Source organism: Equus caballus, chromosome 4 (genome assembly GCF_041296265.1).
Source record: "Equus caballus isolate H_3958 breed thoroughbred chromosome 4, TB-T2T, whole genome shotgun sequence".
NCBI classification, from domain to species: domain Eukaryota; kingdom Metazoa; phylum Chordata; class Mammalia; order Perissodactyla; family Equidae; genus Equus; species Equus caballus.
The window spans coordinates 53469255-53487330 of record NC_091687.1 but is presented as its reverse complement, the minus strand read 5'-3'; the positions used below and the strand labels follow the sequence as shown (position 1 = coordinate 53487330).

The window sequence follows — 18076 nt, the reverse complement described above, 5'->3', positions numbered from 1 at the left end:
TTACATATCATATTATCAAATCCTACTCAGAAAAAAAGTGAATCAAAAATATCTACCTAGTAACAACAAATTTTTACAATACCAGGCAAATCCCAAAGACTGATCACATGACATCACTGTTAAAAGTACTGAAGTTTAATAACATATAAGAAAAACTTGTACCACCTACAAAACCCTAGTTGCTTCACGATCAAGACAGATCTGTATGCCAAGGATGCCGCAGTCACCATGTGTGTGTAGGGTATGTTCTGTTAATTACTTTCTCCCTGCCATACCTTAGCCACTATGACAAATACTGGGTTTTTATTGACACAGGATTAGGCACAGAAGTACGGCAGAATATATGATATCATTTTAATTAATATAAAAAAACCAGAAATGTTTTTAATTAGCAAGTGTTATGGGCTGAGCTGTGTCCCCCAAAAATTCACACGTTGAAGTCATACACCCCAGTCATTCAGAATATGACCATATTTGGAGATAGGGTCTTTAAAGAGGTAATTCAGTTAAAAATAAGTCATTAGGATGGGCCCTTATCCAAGATGACTGGTGTCCTTACAAGAGGAAATTAGCACACAGACAGGTACAGAAGGAAGAGAGTGTGAAGACATAGGGAGAAGATGGCATCTAGAAGCCAAGGAGAGAGGCCTCAGAAGACATCAAATTTACTGATCTTCGATCTCAGACTTCCAATTTACGTTGTCTCAGCCACCTCGTCTGTGGTACTTTGTTACAACAGATCTAGCAAACTAATACGCCAAGTACTTTCTCATTTCTCAATTCATTAAAATCTTGCTTAACACTCAAAATAGTCATGGATGGTAATATTATCCCCATTTTACAGACAAGGAAACCGAAGTTTCAGTGTTGTGAAATGATGCAGGACTCAGACTGGAATCTTGTGGCTCTGAATCCTGCTCACTGGGGCCGGCCCCGTGGCCGGGTGGTTAAGTTTGCGCACTCTGCTTCAGTGGCCCAGGGTTTCACTGGTTCGGATCCTGGGCACGGACATGGCACCACCCATCAGGCCATGCTGAGGTGGCGTCCCACATGCCACAACTAGAAGAACCCGCAACTAAAATATAGAACTGTGTACCAGGGGATTTGGGGAGAAAAAAGCAAAAAAAAAAAAAAAAGATTGGCAACAGTTGTAGCTCAGGTACCCATCTCAAATCCTGCCCACTTTCCACTCTCAGCAGGTTATGGACTAGAGGACACTTGGGCTTTGGTCCCAGCAATTCCATAAACTAGTTGTGGGACCTTCAGAGATAATTAACGTTTTAACATCTTTCTTTTTTCATCTGCAAAATGAGGGGATTGAATTGAATATTCTAAGGGCTAAATTACACTAAGGATCTATATAAAAGCCTTTCCAGTTTTAAAAGTTTAGCTCAAATCATTGTTTTCAGTCAAATTCCTAAAGAAATTCTCTCTCATTTAGAATTGAAAGAAAATTAAATATTTTGGGAATCACTATTTCGCCCATGAGTATTTTGACTCTCTCAATAAATGTAAATTTAGTGAAAATGTTTTGAACCATCATGATCTTGACTCATTTCAAAAGTTATTTTTATAGGGCTTGCATCCATCCCATTAGTTAATTTTCTATTGCTAAAGATTTCTCCATTCTGCGCTTTTAAGGACTGTACATAGCTTCATGAACAAAACTCAGGATTGAAATTTTTTACAGAAAATGAGTTCTGGCTTAAAATCTTTAATGAATAATTGCATAATCTTGAGTGAAAAAAAAAGTAGTTGCAGGCCTTAGTTTCTAGGTCTGAAAAATGGGTTAAATGGCCTCCTGTATGCCTAGCAGGAAAGTTTGCTATTCAATGAGAGGATATCTGTGAAATACCTTTGAACTCTTTGGATGGAAGTTGCTGCATATATTCAACTACAATATAATTAATAAAACTCATAGCGTTAGGTATCTTTGTTCAATAACTTCCTCAGTTTTGAAATGTTATGTGAGCGCCTGATTTGTATTTTTTTCGTACCAGTAGTGAATGTACATTTTCTTTGCCAGAAAGAGGGAAGTATATTACAGGAAACAATTTGTACCATAATGCAGGATAGCAGAGTCGATGGCTGTAGAGGTTAGAAGCAGTGAATCATCTCTGGTGTGTTTTTAACTAAATAAAGGCAATCTGCTCAAGGGGGAGAAAAAAAAAATCTAGAAACCACACACTCCATCCAATCACGTAAAGACAAATCAGCCTTCAGGCAAATCAAATGTCTTCATTTAAGCTTACCTGGATTTGGCATCCTGCCCATCTTTTTCAAATCTCTTAACAATACGCTTTTACAAATAGTTAAAAACATGCATACTGGAAAGCATACACTTTGCAATGTTCTCTTTAAAAACAAGGAACTCTTCAGCCCAGGGGAGACAATTGCCTGGGAAAAGGAAAGCTCCTTTCCGAGTTTGCAACATGTAAATATGAGATTAGTGGGTGGGATTGAGGTGTGCTCCGGGGCATAAATAGAGGCGCCGGCTGAGCCAGCACACTAGGAAGCTTGGACTGCATTGAGGCCACCTGGCTCACACGGACAGGTGGGTGGGGAACTCCAGGTAAGGCTCCTGACAACAGTGCTGGAAGGGCACTTGTTAGAGTGAGCTTTGGCTCTGAATACTGGGTATAGCTGCAGGCAGTCAACAGGCAGAGAAATGCGAGGTAGTTCCAAGGGCAATGAAGGGGGATTTGGAGAGGAAATAATGGAATTTCCACCAAAGGCTTACTGGAGCCTCTCTTTGGTCAGAGCTGTATGTCCCCGAGCTGGTTCAAGGTGATGCTTTCTCCCTTAGGAAAGGAGAGGTTTAAGAGTGGGTGAACTCTAGTTTTCAAGCCAGGGACGGGGCCCAGGGTCTTCTGTCTCAGCCACAGTCCCTGGTCACCATCTAATGCTCTGCTTCTCTCTCACTGGCTAAAGCAAAGTCCCACAGGACTGTGAAATCTCAGCTTGGATTGCCCACCTGAGATTGCAACTCAGAATATTATTGCAAATCAGAAAACAGTTTTCTTTTTCTGTCTGGTTTAAAGATATCCTTGTTGCTTCTTCAGTCTTTAAATTCATGGGCTAGGCTGTAAGAGGAGAGATCTGGTTGCTTTTTTTTTTTTTTTTTTTTAAAGATTGGCACCTGAGCTAACAACTGTTGGCAATCTTCTTTTATCATTTTCTTCCTCTTCTCCCCAAAGCCCCCCAGTACATGGTTGTATAGTCTAGTTGTAGGTCCCTCTGGCTCTGCTATGTGGGACGCCGCCTCAGTGGGGCTTGATAAGCGGTGCTAGGTCTGCACCCGGGATGGGAACCAGGAAAACCCTGGGCCACTGAAGCAGAGCACACAAACTTAACCGCTGGGCCACAGGCTGGCCCCTGTGGTTGCTTTTCTGAAGCATTTATGAATAGGGACACTGAAACTTCCTGCAAGTCATTCCTTCCTAAAGACAAGAAGACAGAGATATAGTGGCCATTAAAAAGTGCTGGTTTCATAGATTGTGCGTGTCTCCAAATTATCAAAATCTTCCATGGTTAGCGTTCTGTTTTGAGGTGGTTTATACAGGAAGTTTGAAGAGCACAGTCTATTCATGTTATGAAAACTCAGTAGAGTGAATCTCAAAGTCAGCTCAGAGCAGGATGTTTGTACAGCAGGAATTACGTTAGTCATCCTGCCATAAAACACGTGTAATATATCCACAGTTCCAACCAGCAAGTGCAGAGCTGTCGCAGGGTCCTAATGGCCACTTGCACTACAAGAACCGTCAAAGGACTAAATAAATAAAATACTTCACCACCAGTTTACTATTAATTTTCTAATATACGTAGATGCTGTTTCTATAAATAAAATACAACATCAAATGCTTGTTGAGAAATTTAAAGTAGTTATTTGCCATGATATGCTTCTGAATCAACTAACATTCCAAAAGTAGTTATTCTCACATAAAAATTGTTTTTTTTTTACGTTAAAAAGAAGTCTTTTTCTAAGAGCACTTGGAATTGTTGACTTGTGGTACACTTGAGTTGTTTCTGCAGAACTCTAGGATACAAAAGTTATCATTGGCATTTCTGCGTCTTTATGGGTGTAGAAAATGAAGAAAGTGTGTCCTTGATTTTTGCTTATTTTTTTTGAGTGAGACATTTTGTAGCTACAACTATGACATGGGTAATAATTGGTCAGTTTAATATAAGGCATTATCTGGATTTGGTAACTTAGCAACACTTTTTTTTTTCAATCAGCTAACACTTAGCAAAGATTCCCAGTCAAGGTGGCAGAACATGAGAAACTTCCTTCCTTAAAGCATTGATCGTTCATCCTGCTTCCTTTGCAGAGTTCATTTGATTGAATTCAAAACTTCCACCGATATTAGAGTTAGATATTTCTTCTTAAGCAGTCTCAGTCTTTGGCTTTACTACAATCCCCAGTCTCCAGTCTTGCATGTTTTGGTGCCTGGATAACCACAGTGGTTTGCTAGTGAAACTCACTTTGCTAGCTAGCTCATGCCGTCACTCACTCATGGATCTTATCTTGCCATTCACTTTCCTGTTCATAAGCATCTGCTTTCCAGTAGCGTAACTTTCTCTGAGAATTAACTGTGGAATACAGGAAAGGAAAAAAAATTAACAAATAGACATCCATGGGATTGTTTTTTCTGTGTTATGAGCCCCATAGAATATTTTTGTGCGCAAAAGTGCATGCCCACAACCACTACAGAGAGAGTCAAAGAATTATTACACTGGAAGGAACTTGCACTGACGTATTTTAGTCAATTCAGAACCAATATATAGAGTTTGAGTAAATGCTACACTAGGGAAAGACTTGTATGGGTGTTAAGTCTTCAGTTAAGTGGCAAGGTTGGCAGGTTCTAAATGAAATAAGGAATCATTTTACTCAGATCTTATTCTTCAATGGCCATGTTCCCATTTTAACAGAATACTAAAGAAATACGTAAGTTTAGGGTAATTGTTTTAGAATGGGAAGAAGGGAGCCAGCAGGGAAAAATGGCAAGGTCGGGAAGACTTGGTTCTGTGCCCATCTCATAAGTCTTCATTTCTCTGAATTTCAGATTCTTCATCCATAAAATGAGGCATTGGGGAGGTGGGAAAAGAGGATTTATCCCTAAGGTGACTTCCAGAACTAAAATTTTTTAAATATAAAATTTAAAAGTAAATTCCCTTAGCTATAAGAGTACATTCATCTGTTTATTTTCTTAAAATATATCTCTATATATTTCTATATTGTAGATTTCTAGGGAGATCTACATCATATATTTATATTTATATGGATCTCTATCCATATAGAGATATAGACAGATAGTTATACTGTGTATTCTTAGGAAAATTCTGTAGAAGGTAGTTTTTCTCTCCAATTGCATGTGTTCAATTTCACCTAAGCCTCAATCCCTGTTGTAGCCCAGAGATGTGATACAATCTGAAGATGTTGAAGACTGCTAATTCCCTTTTGTTTTACTGACTTTTTGCTTATTTGTTTGTCTTCCATACCAGATTTGCCATGGAGAAGATTTCAGTGTCAGCATTCCTGCTCCTTGTGGCCCTCTCCTACACTCTGGCCAAAGATACTACAGTCAAACCGGGAGCAAAAAAGGACGCAAAGGACTCTGGACCCAAACTGCCACAGACACTCTCCAGAGGTAGGAGTCAGATGCTTCTTGGCTTCCAATGCTACTTAGCTGGGAACAATTTAATCTTGCAGATGAGAGTTGTATGCTGAACATATATAATAATTTCTACTTTCTCTAGAGGTTTTGCCTCTTCTTTAGTATGGAGTATATATTTACCCCAGTTTTACCATTACTTTTCAACAGATTTGGGTCTGAAATTATCATCACTTTACAAATCCTGGTTCATTTTGTTGTAGGTTGGGGTGATCAACTCATCTGGACTCAGACATATGAAGAAGCTCTATACAAATCCAAGACAAGGTAAAGACAAGGGTTACAGAGTTCTCTCAAAGGTCTCAAGAGCACCATCTAGTGATATTTAGTTATACATGAAAACCTACTCATTAAAAATTATCCAATCTTTCTTTTTCTTTTAAAGCAACAAACCCTTGATGATTATTCACCATTTGGATGAATGCCCACACAGTCAAGGTAATTTATTCTTCTAAATATAATCTCCTTTACAGGATTTTAGCTTTAGGGCCAGGATTTGGATCACTCATCTTTATATCCTTAGCACCTAGCACAGTTGAATAAAAAAGAATATTTTATGTAGTAAAAATATGTTTTAAAGACTTCAAATATTTCCGTGGTTTGTGTTAACCATCGGTGCATATTTTGAAAAACAAGCTCTAGGATTCATCCTTGACTTCTTGCTTTCTCTTATATCCCATATCCAGCACATCAGCATATACCATGGCTTTACCTGCAAAATATATCTAAAAGCCAGTGCCAGCTTCATGGGCATGCAAACTGTGCAGTGACACAGGGCCCAGTGCTTGGAAGGGTCCTATGCTTGGTTTAAAGCTCTGTTGCTACTGTCTTAAAATTTTTAATAATTTTTGACGAAGAGGCTTTGTATTTTCATTTTGCACTGGGCCCCATATGTTATGTAGGTCCTCCCCAAATCCAGCAACTTCCTATTGCCTCATTGCCCTGGTCCAAACCAAGATCATATCCTGTCTAGAATACAGTGACAGTCATCTAACTGGTCCCTCTATAGTGAGCTCTCCATACAGAAGCCAGAGTGAGGCTGTTAAACATAAGTCAGATCCAATCACTGATGTGCTCGAGAGGCTTCTCATCACAGGCAAAATGGAATCCAAAGTCTTGACTATGGCCTGCATGGCTGGACGCGATCTGGGCCCTGGCTCTTTCCTTTCCTACCACTCTCCCCTTGTTTTCTCTCCACTCCATCAAGCCTGGCCTTTGGGCTTTTCCTCAAACATCTGAGCACATTCCCACCTCAGGGCTATTGCTCTTGCAGTCCCCTCTGCCTAGTTTAATAGACCCTCAACATCTCAAAATGGATCACTGTCTCACTTCAACGTCACCTCCTCAGAGAGGTCTACCCTGACCACTCTATAGCTCTTAATCCTCTTGCTTTGTTTTATTTTTCTTTAAAGTACACATCTCCACCTGAAATTATTAGATACTTATTTGTCTACTTGTGTATAGTCTGTCTCCTACACAGGCATTTGAGCTCTATGAAGAAAGCACATTACTTTTTTTTTCACTGCTCTATTTCCAGGGCATAAAAAAGTACCTACACATAGAAGCTACTCATTAAATATGGGTTGAAAAAAAATAAATGGATACATGAATAAATGATTGAGTGAATGGCAAGAATCAAAGGTAGTCAACGGCCTAGATATTACTTCACTAATAATTTGATGAAGGGACAAAGTAGAATATTGTATTAAAAATATGGTTCAACCTAAAATGTAACAGAGAATGATAGTTTTAACCAACGATGAGATGGATGCGTAATGATTTTTCTTTATATTATAGCTTTGAAGAAAGTGTTTGCTGAAAATAAAGACATCCAGAAACTGGCAGAGCAGTTTGTCCTCCTCAATCTAGTTGTGAGTTGACTTTTCATCATCACTGACATTTCTCCATAGCTCATTATGTGAAAGGGATGAATCATTTTTCCTATACATCTTAGTCATACTGCATTACCTTGGATCTGTGCCAAATATCTCATCTCATTGGTTAGAGAGAAAAAAGAGATTTTATTTTATTAATAATCTATCTTGCATATCTGTTTTCATTTAGTAATTAATAATTTTAGGTTGTCTGAAAAATACTCTCCTGCGGTCAAGATTTTCTCTGTTGCTGTAATAATTGGAAGGCTTTTGTTTTTTGCAAATTCCTTCCTGTGCCGCTTTCCCCTAAGTCCTGGCTGCTCTACACCCATTCTTAGTCCCCATCTCCTCTCTCTCTGGAAGAGACAGCTCTCTGGCTGTCTAAAGCTAGTCTTTCCACTTGTGCTTTAACCTCGTGCCTTCCCACCTCGCTTCACCATCACCACCTCTCCTGGTGTTCAAGCCTTCTGCCTTTGCAAGTTCTTTCTACTCAGTATACAAACAGGTCCTACTTTCCTTCCAAATGGAAACAAGCAAACAATAAACAACTCAAAAAATTCCTCTACCTAACCATATGTCCTCTTCTTTCTTTCCTTCTTGTCCTCTTCACAGTTTGGCAGGATGGCTTCTTCAAAGAGCATCCTCCCCGGCAGTTCTTCCTCGCCTCCCTTGCACTGGCTCCTCTTCCTCTTTCTACACCTCAGTGTTAGTGACTTGGTGAATCTATACTGGGCCTACTTCTCTTTTTATATTTTATATTCTCTATGGACAACTTCATCTACATCTGCCTTTATTTAACACCCACACGCCAATAATCCCCACATCTTACCTAAACATGCAATAACTTCCAACTTGTGTACACAACCATGGTCCAGATATCTCATAGTTAGCTTAAACTCGACATGTTCAGCACTGAGTTTATCAGTCTGGTCCAGGATTGTTAAACAGCTCTTCTTTCTCTATTCCCTAGTTCACCGAAAGTGTTATTCTAGATTAGACTCTCCCATTCACCTCCAGCAGTCAAGTAGCCCATAGGTTGTGACTTCTAAATATTCTTGCTATTGGTCACTTCCTTATGAGCTGAGGACCACTATTTTAGTGTCAGAATTTTTCACTTTGCCTGACTTACTGCTGTATTACTAAATGGCTCCCTGCCTACAAATAAATCCTGTTTAATCCCACATGGCCATCAGGGTAATCATTCTAAAAGTCAAGTTGGAATTATGGTACTGCTTTTAATATTCCTCCAGAGTGCTTATCTATTTATGAACAAATGCAAACACTCTGGCATGGTGTGCAAGGCCATTCATGAGCTGGCTCCTGAAGCAGTCTCTCACCACTGCCTCATGCACCCCTATCCTTCAGTCCTCCCCAAACACTTGGTCATACCATACCAGAAAGTGCTCTGCCTTTCCTCTACCTTGGCGTAATCTCTCCCTCCTCCCTGGAGTGACCTCGTTTCCCACAAAACTGACTCCTATTCATTTTTTAAGATTCCTCCCTTCCCACTTCAGAAGATCCTAGTAGAGTTTGCCTACTGGGTCAAATGTCTTCTCTGGACGCCCACTGCACCTGCATATCCTCCATCATAACATTTCACCCACTGGATCCTCAATATTCATTTTCCTACTTGTATCGCCCAATAGACTTAAAGATAAGTGCTGTATCTTGCTAAATAAATTATAAATAAAAAAATGATAAATGGGTAGATGAATGCTCAAGATAATCCTGTTTGTTTCTGTAATTTCTCCAAAAGTGACTTCTGCTTTTTTCATTAATCTTTTTCTTTCTACCTCATCCAAGCTGTCTTCCCAAACACTATAACTCATTGCAAAATTCTCCCTTCTTGAACTTTTTTGCTCCTTGTTTATCACATACATTCAGCTCTTTGCCTTATGTTCTGAGTTACATTCTGCTCTGTCTTGCTTATTATTTCATGTATATAACTTGACTCCCCATCTATATTATAAACGCTCTGTGGAAGAGATGTGCCTTACAGTACCTTAAGATGCCTAGCTCAGTAATGGACACATTTTTGAATTAATTTTGAAAATGACTGAAGAGTAATCAAACTAAAGGCTGCTTTTTTTTTTTCAATCTTAGTATGAAACAACTGACAAACACCTTTCTCCTGATGGCCAATATGTCCCCAGGATTATGTTTGTTGGTAAGTAAAAGTGACAGTGAGATGAAACACAGTCTGAAAATTACCCAAGTGCTGCCATATCTCTTGCTCTGTCCTCGCCCACCCTCATGTGCCACTCCACCATAGCTGTGGCCAAGCTCTGGCAAGGGGCGTAACATTCCTTTAATTCGTACAATGTATTTTCATTAGAAAATGCAAGTGTCTACCTATTTCCACATTTTTTTTCTCATCTGCTAACTTTTTCTTTCCATCTTCTGCCACAAATACCTTGGAGAAGGAAGCAAGTATCCTGTTAGCTGTTTGAATGTATTGACCATCTTCCTGAAAACATCAGACCTATAAATATCTATTTTCAATCGGGAAAACTTTCAATTTGCTGTTGGATTTTTCTTTCTGACATTTTTGATAATTGTTTTTAGGCAAGTTAGGAATATAGGCTGAAAAAGAAATCAAAGGAGCCATGCTCCTTCCTGCCACTGGTACTTTTCATATGCTGTTCCCTCTGCTGAAAATCTTTTCCTGCATCCCCCTCTGCACCCTCACGCCGCCTAGTTAACTCCCCAGTCATCACTGTCATTCACTGACCTGTCCAAATCCCCACTATATGCTCTTGTGGCACCACGTTCCTCTTGATGGTCGCATTTTCCTCAGTCAGAATTCTGCCAAATTGGCTAATTTTTAATAAATATTTTCCCCCATGGGACTATAAGTTCCATGTGGCAGGGACGGTATCTGTTTCTGCTCATCATCATATTCCCAATAAGACCCTGTGGTGGGCTCTCAACAATATTTGTTAAATGACTGAACAGATGAATTGAGTTTGGCTTTGATCAAAGTCATACTGATATAAGGACAACCCATAATTAAATCCATCACATAGCAGAGATCACTCTAATCAAGAGGTTCACCTATGTAATTCATCCAAGTTCACACTAAATGTATAATCCAGAGAGAGGAAAAGTGAAGGAAGGAGGAGGCTGACCCAGAGCTAATTTTATAGGTTTGCTTTTATTAGGGTTTAGAAAAATTTAGAACCCTGAAATTGAACGGGACTTTAGAGGTCACCCAGTCATACTTGTGCAGAAATTCTGTTCACAGTATTCCCGTCTAAGAGCATTTTAGCCCACATTCAAGTCCTTCGGTCATAAGAACCAACTCTGAGGCAGCTTGCTCCTCCAGCTCAGTGGTTCTCCACGCTGGCTGCACGTTAAAATCACCTGGAAGATTTTTAAAATCAAGCTGCCCAGGCCACACCTCAAACCAATTAAACCAGAATCTCTGGGAGTGGGATGCAGGTATTAGTATTTTTTAAAGGTCTCCAGGTGATTCCAGTGTGCAGCCAGGATTGGAAGCCAATGGCTGGGTGTTTAAAAAGCCTTCCTGATATTAATTTATTACCAAAACTAGACCATGTGTTGTATCCTTTGCACCAACAAGAAGTATAGTGGATTTTAAGTCTTTGTTGAATAAATGAATGTCTACTTCTTGTACTTTATGTTGGTCCTAGTCCAAAATTCTGAAATGACAGAGATTGTCCACTCAAGTACCAGAGACACACTTTGCACACAAGCCAATGCTTCTCACATATCTGCTTCATCTAGTTTTCAGGACGTGAAATTAGGTTCCTTCAATCATCTCTCTCAAGGCAAGGTTGCTAAATCTCTGGGTATCCTACTACCTCCCTCTGGATGCAGCTTATTTTTAAAATGCCTTTCTTTTTCTCATTAGCTGATAATTTCAAATTTAAATATACAACGTGAAAAAATAGATTTAAATCTAGAGAAATATTGGTGTATATATAAGGCATGACCCCTAAATCTCTATTTTTAAAATGCCAGCTAGTTAACAATAAAGTGGAAAATAGAGACACGACATGCTTATTTGACCTTTGCTCTTTTTTTGCTTTTTTTTTTTTTTTTGAAGATTAGCCCTGAGCTAACTACTGCCAATCCTCCTCTTTTTGCTGAGGAAGACTGGTCCTGAGCTAACATCCATGCCCATAAGTTTAAAATAATTCTTTAGTAGAGAATGCCAATGTTTCCACTGAAAAACACCACCCCAAATGATATATATTATCCTGTTTTCAGGTTACTATAGATAGGACAGCAGGGTTCATAATCTTTTCCACAAATAGCACTGTGCAGCTGTTGCATGCCCTCAGCCTGGCTTTGGGTATTGACTGCTGGAGGCTGGGTTGCAGAGTGGAGGGAGGAGAAATTGATCCAGTGGGACATATACCACGTTCCTTTCACATGACATGGATAAATATGTAGGCTTCGTCATGCATTGGAAGTCACTTGGAAACACAGCACTCCACTCCCTTTTGTTTTTTCTTTGTAGACCCATCCCTGACAGTTAGAGCTGACATCACTGGAAGATATTCAAACCGTCTCTATGCCTATGAACCTTCGGACGCAGCTCTACGTAAGTGTTACCTCCTTTGTACCTCTCTATTGTGAGGCAAGAGAATGCCCTCTCAGGGACACCAGAGAATCACTTTGACCCCAACTAGTCTTGTGTCCTCAGGCAAATCAGATTCACTTTGATCTCATTTTTTAAAATCTCAATTGAAGATGAATTATTTAGATTAGGTGTCGTTTTCTCTAAGAGGATTCTATGACCTTATCACCTGCTTTTCAGGTTTTTCTCTTAGGCACACTAACACACAACTCCGTCTACCACAGAATTGTGTGCAATAGTTATACTAATCTGCATGCTTTGTTAAATACTTCCTTCCAAATAAGAAAAAGAATAGTATTATCTTGCTCAGATAATATCACAGTGCCTTACAGAAAAGGCATTTAATAACAAAGGTGAAATCCGATAATCCAGCTTGTTGAAGTTGAATTCAAGTTCAATTTTAAAGATCAGTTAGGAAAAATAGCTCAGAATAGTTGCCAAGATATTCACTTCCCCTGGGGCTGCCATAAAATGGAAAAGAAAAAAAAGAGACTCAAAGCAGATGAGGTACCTCAATGGGAGACTGTACCTACTTGTGACATCTAATTAGTCCTTCTGGGAAGAAAATTGGGTTTTGTCCTAAGAACCATTTCTGCTCAATGACTAGTGGCTGCCTAGAATTGCACTGGCCAAGATGTTAGCCATTAGCCACATGTGACTGTTGAATGTTAAATTAAAATGATTTCAAATTTAAAATTCAGTTCCTCAGTCATACTAACCACATTTCAAGTACTCAGTGCACAGGCACTGGATATTTTTCATCATCACAGAAATTTCTATTGGGTGGCACTGACCTAGAACATTATATTGGGAAGGATTTTGAAGCCGCGTCTGGGCAGCAGAAAGATTATGATGGTCCATTAGCAATGCCTCAAATTGATGCTGGGAGGAACAGCGGAAGTACATCCCAAGTATTGACTAGTCTCAAAATAATAGCGTGTATCTTAATAAGACTCTGGACTCCTCAAAGGCAAGTATCTTGCTCAGATAATATCACATTGCCTTATAGAAAAGGCATTTAATAAATATTGGAAGAGAAGTAGATTGTAATAAAGCCATTTTGCCTAATTTTAGAAAAAAATTTTCAATAAGATGACCAACTATTCACCCTATGATAAAATAGAACCCATTAAAACAATGGAGTACCCAAGTTTGGGGGGTTGCTGTATCTATTAAGATAATTTCTGGTGGTCTTGACTCTTGTAACTTTCTCCCCCACTAGTGCTTGACAACATGAGGAAAGCTCTCAAGTTGTTGAAGACTGAATTGTAGAGAAAAAACAAAATCTCCAAGCTCTTTCCTCTGTGTTAGGCCCTGAGGCTTGGAGCCAGAGGAGAGTTTAGAAGACTTTGGAGAATGCAGAAGCACTGGCAGACATGTGATTAGATGATGGTTTAATGTTACAACAGCTATTGTTTTTAAAATTTGGTTTCAAGTATACACATGTCAAAATAATACTGTATACTACCATAGTGAGCCATGATTTTTTAAAAAATAAATCCTTTTGGGGGTGTTCAAACTGTTGTTTTTTTTTCCTACAACTTGGTCTTTCACAGAAAAGCTATTGAGTTCATTCATCAAATAGGATTTTTGGATACACAAAGAGGGGACGAAAGTACTTCAAGCAATAAAGACCAAAGACAGTTGTTATCTCACCACACAACTGTTTCTCACTGGGTGACTAATGTGCAGACATGCACTTAATCAAAAGAACTATAAAACAGAATATGTTTTAGCATAAAAGAGTATGGAGAAAGGCATCCCAAGAAAATCAGGTACCTACATGAAGACAATCCACCACCTTGGCCAGAAACTCCTATGTAATGTATATACTTTATTGTTTGTTCATATAGTAATTCAATTTAAGTTAGATTTTGCTCAACTGAACACTCTCAGAGAAAGCCTCTAGAAGATACGTTTGTCCTTCACAAGACTAATTTTGTGAAAAGGTCATTCAAAGAACATCTGCACCCATGAGCACACCCTAAAGAAATCCGGAGAATGAGCCTTATAATACATTTTGTCTCTCAACGTTTTCGAGTACTGGCCTGGAATAAATTCAGTTGAATTGTTCCCACCTTCTTCACCAAAATGTGACTGGCTGGGAGAACAGCAAAGGGCAGTGATACCATGTTTATGGGGTAGAAATCAGAGGTCGCCACTTATCTTTGTAAATATTGTGAGAGGGTGTGGCATCAGATAGGGGAGCAGTTTTAGCTACTTTTAACTCCTTATACTGCCTGAAAAAAATTAGAACTGTGTATTAATTTCTACACTACATATTTAATCTCGCAATAATTGTTACATGGAATTTCTTTATTACCCAGCCCCCACTGGGGCTGTGGTGGTCTATACAATGCTTTGCATATTGATTATCTATTGCTTGCCTTAACTTTCCTTTTTTTGTAATAAATTCTTTTCTGAATAGATCCTTTGGCATTATTAACTTTTCCAGGGCAGGTAATATATTTTAAATACTTTTCTCTTTCACAGTACTGTCAAAGAGCTATGCACTAATAGGTTCTGAGCAAATACTGTTGATTTAAGGACCTACAAATCCTCAGTCAAAATATCACCAGAGGGACTAGGCTCCCCTCTCATAAGTAGGTAATCTACATGTTCTTACAACGTAAAATATTCCATTCAGAAAGCTGTCAGAGTTAATGAGAGGCAAAAACAGTTTTTACTTGTATAAACAAATATTTTGAAAAACAAATTCTAGGCTATTCAAGTTTCCCCTACAGTACAGCAAAATAATGTTTATCTTTTTCTTGGACTGATGTGAAAGAAGATTAAGTCCTTAAAATTTATTGAATGACAAAATGTCATTTTAACAACACAGGTAATTGTAAAAATATAAATAAATCTCTAGGAAGTCAAATGTCAAGATTGTAAGAAAAATGAATCTCCTCGAGAAAGTGTTAAATACAGAGGAATAATCATTTTTAAAAAATTGATTAATTTTGACCCAGTCTCCTCTACTTCTGAGAATTTGTCCTAAGGAAATCATTCAGGAGAAACAGAATTCTGTGAAGATGCCAATGGCAACATTATATAAACACACCAAAAAAAACTGGCAGCCTCCAAATATAAAGGTTACATAGTTTATTAACACAAAGTGTACTAAGTTGTCATCTATAAAAGCAGTAAAAATTATGGAGAAATCAAAAGGATAAGTGAAAAATGATTTTAAAATTTCTATGGCTATAATCGCAATCACAGGGAACGTGTTCATACACAGGTGAGAAAGAGAAGTCAAGATCCAAACATAAAAACTTGTTTTAAGTTCACGGAAACATCAGCAATGCCTGTTCTTTCTATCAAACCCTTTATTGGCATCTCACAATCTTTCTTTTGTGCATAAATAAATTTAAGTGAAAGCACTCTTTGACTCTGGAGAAGGGGAAGAATGTTCTAAGACTAGGGGGTATTATTTCAAACAGCTGAATAAAAATGTTGGTAACATAGTGGGAATGTAAAATGGTGCAGCCACTATGGAAAAAAATATTACTGTTCATCAAAAAATTAAATACATCATTACCATATAATCTAGTAATTCCACCTCTAAATACATACTCAAAACAACTGAAATCAGGGGAGAGATCTGTGCCCTCACATTCATAGCAGCATTATTCACAGTAGCCAGGAGGTGGAAGCAACCCAAATATCCAGCGATGGATGAATGGATAAATAAAATGTGGTATATACATGCAATGAAATATTATACAGCCTTTAAAAGAAACTTCTGACATGCCACAACATGGACAAACCTTGAGAACATCACGCTAAGTGAAATAGCCAGTCAGGAAAGGACAAATTTTGTATATTTCCACTTATATGAGGTACTTAAGAGTAGACAAATTCACAGAAAAAGTAGAATGGTGGTTGCCAGGGGTGGCTGGAGTTGGGGAAGGGGAGTTACTGTTTTAACAGGCATGAATTTTCAGTTTGGGAAGAAGAAAAAGTTCTGGAAATGGATGGCGGTTATGGTTGTGCAACAATGTGAATGTACTTAATATGACTGAATTACACACTTAAAAATGGTTAAAATGATAAATTTTATGCTATCTATATTTTACATCACAAAACTATCAGTTTTATTAAGGCTCCACATCTTAGGGGGGAAAAAGGAACTAAAAAAGACTTGGAAACATAAACCATCTGTAAAAGTCATTTACACGGATCATCAACATGCCTGAGAAACCATTCTTACCTGTGTTAGAACTTCAGTCTTCACAGGTATGACCGTCTCTGTTTTGGGTTTTTGTTTGTTTCAAGCATTCAGGAATCCTAAGCAGCTACTGAGGTCCTTATATTTAGCAATCCCTTATGAGAACGGGAGCTGGGGGAGAGTAGAAAAAGCTCTAAGGCAAGACAAGAACTTTCTTCAGTGCCTCACCAAGGAGGCCGACTTCAAAGTCCAAGAAAAGTCATCCTAACTTACTAAAAGCCTACTTGTCTAGCTGTGACCTCTATCTGTAAAAAGATCCTGAAAGTAAGCAAAAGTGGTTTCACCCTCAACGTGAGGTCAAAGTCCATCCTTTGACATATATTTTAACCCATGAGCAACTCCCTCAAGCTCTCATTTGAAAGTGAATTCCAAAGGCCAATTTTCCTGAGGAAAGTACATGAGACGTAGCCTGCAACTTGGTAGGAGAGTGATTTTCCTCTTTCCCACAGTCTCAAGAGGTATTTCAATGACTGCAAGTGCCCAGTTGTGATCCTGACATTCAAGAGAAACTTCAACATGAAGAGCTCTGTTCTCTTTTCTTGCTCTCTCCGGGGTCGGGGGATGGGGCGAAGGGCATTACTTGTTGCTCCCTTAAAACTGTTTAGAAAACATTCACCAACAACATACTGCAATCGCATTTGGCATAGAGACCCTGGTGCAACTGCTGGCCCCAAACATACCAAGTGCAGAACAATGACTTTAAGCAAACCCCCTCACTTATCAAGAAACCGGGAAAAATTGGTTTAACTTTCTCGTCATCCGTAATAAAACAGAACAACTGACATGTGAATGATCATATGTGTATAATCACAGTGCCTAAAAGTGTTTTTCTCCCAAGAAATACTATGTAAAAATGTCATTCTAATTGTTTCAGTGCCAACTAAGAAGTGAAATAGTTTCATATACTTACTCAGTGCATTTTCAAAAAGATGAATAAACTTAAACAGGGTTAAGCAAATATTTAGAAGAATTGAGGAGAAGGGTTTTTGGCTTAAGGAAACTAACAACTAAAAGGCACACTTCTGGTTTCTTTTCCTTCTCTGAAAGGTTCCAGACAGCAGCATATTACTTAGGTTGAACACGCAGAACTGGTTTTCATACCAAACTCATCGTTGCTTAGTAAACAGAATATCTGAGATGAACTTATGCCACGTGAGCTCAGATTTTAGAAATTATAGCCTAACATTTTTCCTTTGCATTTGCATTATATTCTCTAACTAAAATTTCACCTTTATCCTCAAGGCTGACTGGGTAAACCTTCTAAGAAACAGTCCTCTAAAAGGAGTATGTAAACAGGGAATAAGAGAAATTTTAAAAAGTAATACATTTTCTTTTTTAAATGAATGCTAGCTTTAGAAGAAAGGAGCTCTAGGGTCTTGAGTTTGCATTATAACCATTTGTTGTAATTTGAGGACAGACCCTGATCTGAAACTCACCGCCCTCTGAAACGTGTGTGTGTGTGGGGCAACATTTCTGTGCACACAGGCAGTGAGTCTGCTGTAATCCCGGGATCAGCCTGACTTCCACAGGCTCACTAGATTCAGGACACATCTATTCAGAGGCCTTTCCAGTGGGCATCATAATACACGGTGGAATGGGAGCTACAGCTCTGCACCCAGACACCAAGATCACAGGAGACCCCCGGCAGAGGCAGGATAATCAAGCACGTTCAGATCTGCCTGAGAGAACAGAA

The 18076-nt window shown here is 38.8% G+C and overlaps 1 protein-coding gene and 1 long non-coding RNA gene across 3 annotated transcripts; one reads left to right on the top strand and one right to left on the bottom strand.

Annotated features, from left to right (window-relative positions):
* The first annotated feature begins 2441 nt into the window (after positions 1-2441).
* Positions 2442-13671, top strand: AGR2 (anterior gradient 2, protein disulphide isomerase family member). 2 transcript variants are annotated; one of them, XM_014739196.3, is made up of 8 exons: positions 2442-2554; positions 5503-5648; positions 5876-5939; positions 6058-6110; positions 7470-7543; positions 9650-9713; positions 12033-12116; positions 13375-13671. In XM_014739196.3, the coding sequence occupies exons 2-8, from the start codon at positions 5510-5512 to the stop codon at positions 13422-13424; spliced, it is 528 nt and encodes a 175-aa protein (XP_014594682.1). In that variant the 5' UTR covers positions 2442-2554; positions 5503-5509; the 3' UTR covers positions 13425-13671. The 2 variants fall into 2 exon arrangements, with proteins under 2 accessions (XP_014594682.1, XP_001496165.1); XM_001496115.6 differs by having other exon boundaries at positions 2454-2572.
* Positions 4160-16516, bottom strand: LOC138923753 (uncharacterized). The gene is made up of 2 exons (XR_011437835.1): positions 16366-16516; positions 4160-4590 (listed from the first exon to the last, which is right to left on the bottom strand). It is a non-coding gene; the product is annotated as an uncharacterized lncRNA (long non-coding RNA).
* Positions 16517-18076: the final 1560 nt, after the last annotated feature.

What these genes read in the sequence shown, in the direction of transcription:
- AGR2 (XM_014739196.3), top strand. Translation starts at nt 5,510, where the DNA reads ATGGAGAAGATTTCAGTGTCAGCATTCCTGCTCCTTGTGGCCCTCTCC. An exon ending in GCCACAGACACTCTCCAGAG is followed by an intron (nt 5,649 to 5,875) that starts GTAGGAGTCAGA and finishes ATTTTGTTGTAG; the next exon opens with GTTGGGGTGATCAACTCATC. An exon ending in TGAATGCCCACACAGTCAAG is followed by an intron (nt 6,111 to 7,469) that starts GTAATTTATTCT and finishes TTTATATTATAG; the next exon opens with CTTTGAAGAAAGTGTTTGCT.